At 34.2% G+C, this 6692-nt stretch overlaps 1 protein-coding gene across 1 annotated transcript; it reads right to left on the bottom strand.

Annotated features, from left to right (window-relative positions):
- Positions 1-1870: 1870 nt before the first annotated feature.
- Positions 1871-4748, bottom strand: LOC149024463 (strigolactones hydrolase CXE15-like). The gene is made up of 2 exons (XM_089142953.1): positions 3965-4748; positions 1871-2487 (listed from the first exon to the last, which is right to left on the bottom strand). The coding sequence occupies exons 1-2, from the start codon at positions 4645-4647 to the stop codon at positions 2178-2180; spliced, it is 993 nt and encodes a 330-aa protein (XP_088999079.1). The 5' UTR covers positions 4648-4748; the 3' UTR covers positions 1871-2177.
- Between the last annotated feature and the right edge of the window lie 1944 nt (positions 4749-6692).

The raw sequence follows: 6692 nt of genomic DNA, 5'->3' as shown, positions 1-6692 counted from the left end.
AAGGGATTGAAATACAAATTGAACATTCAAAATTGTGGGGGAGATGGGGTTAAAGACTATATAGATAGATAGGTCTTAATCCAATTTTTATTTTGAATTTCATCTAGTCATAATTAGCATTCATGACAATTACATATTTCAGATAATTTAACAGGTTGTGTAGTATAGAAGTTTGTAAAATCATTCCATATTGATAATATAGCAACCTTTGTATGAAGCTCGATTACCTTATTATTCCAAACAAAGAATATGAAAATTGTTGATATGTTTCGATGATGTTATTATTATCTTTATATCATTCCACATCTGATGATATGTCTTCCATAGAAAGGTTTATCATTCGAAATTTGATGATATAACTAATAAGTATGTTGGACATGATAATTCTAACATTCCAAATAGAAACATGGAATTGTATTTTGTAAAAGAAACCATTTCGATTTGTTCTTGTATAGAAACTTAATGATAATGCAAATGATTTTCAGTCATCATATGGATTCTACTAAGTTCTTTTGATTGAACTAGATACTTATGCAAATAATTGAATTCATTATTATGAAATTCATATTTTGATAAATTTGTAATGGATGACGAAAATGGAGGAACGAATCTAATCCTTTGGCGTAGTGCAAAGATTTACTTGACAAGTAAAATCAATCAAAGCTGTCATGATGGATCTCGACGGAGATGATTCACTTTATGAGTAAATCATTCAAGGATGCAAGGAACAGTTGTATTGTTCTTTGTGAGAATAAGTAATTCACTTCCAAGAAGAACTTCTAATTAGATTGAGTTTAGAATTGTTCTAAAACTCATGTTTTAATTTAAAGTGTTCTTTTGGATTTTATTGAATACTATTCTCTTTTTTGAAAAGTTATGAATGATTTTGTATTGAGTTTGAACATTACATTTCTAGGACTAATGCTAAAGTCATATGTAGAACATAAGAGGAGATTGTTGAGGTATTTGAGTTATACTCAAATATAGTTGAAATATTTGAGTTATACCCAATGTATGTTCTAATATAGGCCATCGGATTAGTTACGATTCAACAGTGTAATGGGCCTTGTGGGAGAGTCCACCTAATCGTAAAACCTAACATTGGTCTATAAATACTAGCTGGAAGCAACGGCCTGGGTATTCCAATATAAATACTTAGGGTGTAATGTTTTAAGCAACCTTGTGCTTAAACCCTAACCCTAATATGTAACTCAATCAAGATGGTACAATACGATATTGGAATGGAATTTGTGTCGATTTTCCTCCTCAAGGTGGAGTTCTTCGCAACCAGATTGCTCGATCTCATATTCCTCATCTATTGTTCCCTGACTTCTTCTTGATTGACATTCTTCCTGATCCGTTCCTTTTTCTTTCTTTCCTGAAATGATACAAAACATCTGTCACACCTGCTGTAGCTCGAATTAGAGGAACCACCATCAAGTTTTTTAAGGTATTTAGAATGTTGACATTAGAAAGAAAATAGGATATGTAATTGGGAGTATTTTGATCATTAAAAAACTAAGGGGTATTTTAGCCTGCCTATATTTAAAATTTGAAAATATTTAACGGTGGGAGGCAGTGTTAGTGTAGTTGGGATCCAGATGTAATATATTGCATTAAGGACCCAACATTAGTTTTTCCTTTACTAAGAGGACCTATGCGTAAAAAACACATTTTAAAATAAACCGCACACGATTTCTATCATTTCCTTTTGGGTGGCAATAGATGAAAATCTATTAACAAAACAAATGAATATATATACAATTAACATCAAAGGATTGCTCAGTTAGTAATGATGAACGCCTCTTAATAAAGAGTGACATGAGTTCAGCTCTCCCTGGAGGTATATAAAAGATGTTGCTACAGTGCATGTACACTATTGACCTGGTATGAGCATTCCTATCTTTTCCACATTAATAATTAGACTAGCTAGTTTGAGTTGGACACTAAGGACTGAAAAATGCGAGAGCTCTTTTCCGATATTATCATTATTAGTAAAGATAATTACTGCTGCCCCCATACTATAGCTTAAAAATATGATTTTATATACTAGTGTTTCATCATCATTATTGGAAAACACAGGAAAACTTTCAGATTAAGTGCAAGTATAGACACATTTTCTTGCTATAAACATGATGAGACTAGTGAAACAGAGCAAGAGCAACTGATCTGCAGGCTTAGTTGTTGGAGTTTTCAGTGATGAATTTTTTGATGACTTCCATCAACTTGTTTGCTGATTCAGTGTTTGGATGGAGCGCAAAGAAACCATGGTCTACTCCTTCAAATTCTGCAAGTTCTATTTCCTTTCCCCACTCTTTCAACCTCTTTACATAGTCTTCAATCCTGTCTCTTAGTATATCACAGCTGCCAACTACTGCAAGGATAGGGTCAAGAGCCACAGTGTCAAGGCTTGGACTTGCAGGTGCAAATGGATTTGCCAATGGGTGATCTCTTGTCTCTCCAACTGGTATTGAAAGCCTCCAAAACCTGTCCAACATCATCATATGCTATAGAGTTTCAAAAAAGAAAAAAAAAAAAAAATGATTTGCAAAGATGTGCATGTTCACTGCATGGTACATGCAGCGGGTTCAGACTCATTTTGTCCCTTAAATCTAACTGAAACTTGTTTTTTCATTCTAGCACTTTTGTTGTTTTGTGGGTCATCACTTAGACATGTCATGTGTTCTTTTTTTCTTTTTGGCCAAAGACATGTCATGTTCAAAAGAAAGAGAGAGAGAGAAAAGAAAAGAAAAAAAGGGTTATTTATGATCACTTATTTTGATAATACATGACACCATTTAGATGATGAGCCATAGATTAACCGAGGATGTCAAAATCCCTTAAGACTTCTATACATCTCAATTTATGTGTGTAAAATAAACAATAAAATATAGATCAACGTCTCTACTCATATTTTGACATTAGAGGAAGGCTTCATTTTTTGGGGTAAAGGAGCAAAGATTCATTCATCCTATGATAAATGTTATTGGACCCAAAAAAATAAAATAAGTCTCCATTCATAAACTTGAAATGACATTTCTAGTCTTATAAGACAAAACTAGCAATACTGTTACCCAGTCAAGAAATTCTCCTTGAATTTGACAATGGGGTGTGGAATATTCGATCCACGAAAGATGATAAAGACTTCCAATGCAAAAGAGCACATAATTACAAGGTACGATAGAGATGTAGGACCCATCGAGTTTAAGCCCAGCAAACTGCCAAGGTATCTAGCTCATTGAGGATCTTAAGGATTTTTTATCGTGTCATAGAAATGGAATATTTATTTCTCTCGGGATGAAGAATACATGTCTAACAGTCACATCTATAGGTTGAGGTAAGATTTAGAAGATATAAATTTTTTATATTTTAATTTAATCTGAACATTTAGATGTAATTGATGGACACATATCCTTTATCCAGAAGAAAATAGATTGTCCACTTGATAAAATTTTGGATCTCTAGATCCAAAAATTTTAAAGGAGTCAAGATTCTTTATCCAGATAAGTATAGTTGATGACAGATCTTCACTTCTTAGGAACATAGGTAGTGCTAGGAAGAATAGAAAAGAGTGAATCCAAATATTAAAGGCTTTTGCATAAATAGAGTATATGCCTGGGGTACAATTTACTATGTAAACTTGATCCAGAAGGGCTTCAAAAAATATAAAAGAAAAAGAATCCAAGTTAAAGGTTTTTATATGAATAAAATCTAAGGGTTTTGCTTGACTGCTGTGTAATTAATGTTCAATACCTACAGTTTACAGTAGGGATCGAAATCTTGACACTCTCTTTCCAATACGTTGAAAATCACATTTTGTCCAGTCAAGATCGAAATCTAAGTTTAAATTTCCATCCCCACTGTAGATTGTACCTGAGCAGGCCCAAAATCCAGAGGATAATTTTTCTACAAAACCTTATTTTTGCTAATGGAGTAGTTTTAGTTTGGAGGCTCGGAAAAATACCTGTCAGAAATCTCCAAATTGAACAAAGCGTCTTTTCTTCCCTCTACCTCCGACCGCACTCTTTCCGTTGCGCCAAAGTAAGCAGCCAAGTATACATAACCTCTCACACGAACAGGAGCCAACTCGGGCGATCCCTTACCGAGTCCAACAGCGAGGTGATGAGCGATGTTGCCACCAGCCGAGTCTCCCGAGATAAAAACTCTGTCAAAATCGGCAACACCTGTCAACCACGTGTCGGGATTTTCAGAAACAGCCTGATCTCTGAGCCACTTGACGGATGCAAACCCATCTTCGATTGCCGCCGGTAGACGATTCTCAGGCGCTAAACGATAATCCGGCGACACAACGACGGCTTGAAGGTCTTTTGCTAGACGAAGACAGTAGTTTTGACAGTTGGGCCAAGTGCGAGAGCCGATGCAGAAGCCACCGCCATGGATATAGTAGAAGATTGGAAGCTTTGCGTTTGAGGTTGCAGAGATGGGTTTGTAGAGACGGAGTTGAAGACCATGAATTGGATCGAAAGTGACGTCTTTCCAGATCACAGAACCATCGTCATGGACGGGCACGTTGAAGCTTGGTTTATCAGAGCGAACTATGGATCCATCGCTGTAGACTTGAAGAACTCCACGGCAATCTTCTACCACAAAGGGAGTGGTGGCGCTACTGCTGGTACTGTTCGACATCTCTAGCTTTCTGATGGGTTTAATTCAGAGGAGTGGTGTAGTTCTTGTTTTCCAGATTTTAGTAAGTAGTTGGTGATGACGTTGTCAACGTGACTCATGTGTTTCTGTTTGATGGTTAACGTTTGCCCCGAATACGGTTCTACTAATTTTCCTGGTACCTAGTTAACAATTAACCAGTTGAAGCCTATATTTGCGGGAGATTTTCAGCACAGCCTGACGAAGTCCCAACACATGGCCTAGTGTTTGAACCGGCGGCCAAATGAGGTTTGGTTTGTCGTTTGGGTTGTCATTTGGCCCCGGCGAGTCTTCTTGATCATAATTTTGAAACAGTTGACACAGATAAGATTTCCACCCCTCTTAATTGTTGTTGCAATATACGAATTTGATCGGCTGCTTTTGAGATATTTTCTTTATAATCTCCATGAATCGGGGAATGATTCTTTGATTCGATTAGATCTAATTAACCATAGTTTGATTATTTAAATCCAAGTTCAGGTCGGATTTGATATGTGATTACATTCATTTATGATTGTACACATTAAATTTGGAAAAATTTCAAGAACATTCTACCATAATTTGTAAAAAATAGGGACACCTCTAAAATTATGTCAAATTCTCTCCTAAAATGTCTCTTAGAGTTGCATAATGATACACTTTAACAGTAAAATTCCCTTAAATCATGGTTTCATAATCCCTACATCACCCATAATCTTTTGTGACTTTAACATGTTACCCCTACTAAAATAGAATTCTAAATTTCATTTTCTTTCTTATGTAATGAGTTCTTTCTTTATCTTCATTTGTCATTTATATTAAAAGATATAGAATAATACAATCAATGGTATATTTGTCATTTCCTTCGACTGATTAACTATTCTAACAAAATCGAAGTAATGCAAAATTTATATAGTTTTCGGATATTTATGCTTTTCACCAATCATAGTGGAGTGCCTCTTAAATTTTCCCTTAAAATTTTCCCTTAAAATTTAGATTCACAAGTAAAGCAAAATAATGGTACCGCTAACTCTGATCCTAACCCTAAAACTGACCACAAAATAATAAAACCAAGCATATGTCTATATTCTTGCCCTACTTTTATTAAATATAACCTATAAAGGTGATAGAGACATATCACATTTGTACTAATCAAACACTCAACCTTAGAAAATAAAGCAAAAGCATAGAAAAAACAAGAATTTATGTGGTCCACCTGAAGACTAAGTCTGTGACTGTGCAGAATTAATTTTTTATTTTAGGGATGATTATTGTTGTCTGTTTGTACTAAAGTTTAATTAGCTCCTCTCAATGATCATGAATCCAACTCCTTACCTTACCTCACCCTACACAAAACCCAAATCAAGATTTAATACATAAGGTAATAAAAACTCGCACTTCCTTGATTTTTGACTTTTACTTATTTCCTTGCCTAATTATATTCTTGTTTTTGTTTGTTACTTTCAATTTAATGGTATTAATTTTAGGAAGTTCTTAATTCTAATAGCTTTTTACTTATAAACTTTTTAATTTAACGTTATCAATTTTAGAAAATTCCTACTATCAATGATTTTATTTTATTATTATTATTATTATTTTAAATCTAAAATGAATTAGAATACAATTGTAAAATTAGTATTTCATTTTTTTTTTAAATAAGAATAACATTGTTCTTAGGTTTCTTAATTATAGAAAGACAAAATATGGATCCACATCCTCTGTAATTCCTTTCCCCATAATTTCCTGTAATTCCCTCATTGGATTGTGCCATGTGGCATTTAAGTAATTCAATGGCATTTAACTACCATTGATTTGCATCTCTTACGTCTATCAATTATGCCTGTCTAAGCTTAAGCCACGTAGGCAAAATAATCATGATAAGGAACATACGCTTGTCATTCCACAATTAGCATTTAAACTCATTATTTATAATAATCTTTTCCCTGTTGAAGATGATGATCAATATGCCCTGATTCTGTTAGGTAGTGTTACTGTTGCTTTTCTTTGTGACGATGGGCAGAAGATTTTGTTGTCTTTTTAAGAATTTTTAA

Source organism: Hakea prostrata, chromosome 2 (genome assembly GCF_041222555.1).
Source record: "Hakea prostrata isolate BN-2017 chromosome 2, UWA_Hpros_2, whole genome shotgun sequence".
Lineage (NCBI taxonomy): Eukaryota > Viridiplantae > Streptophyta > Magnoliopsida > Proteales > Proteaceae > Hakea > Hakea prostrata.
The sequence above is the reverse complement of the archived record's forward strand: the minus strand, read 5'-3'. Positions and strand labels throughout refer to the sequence as shown.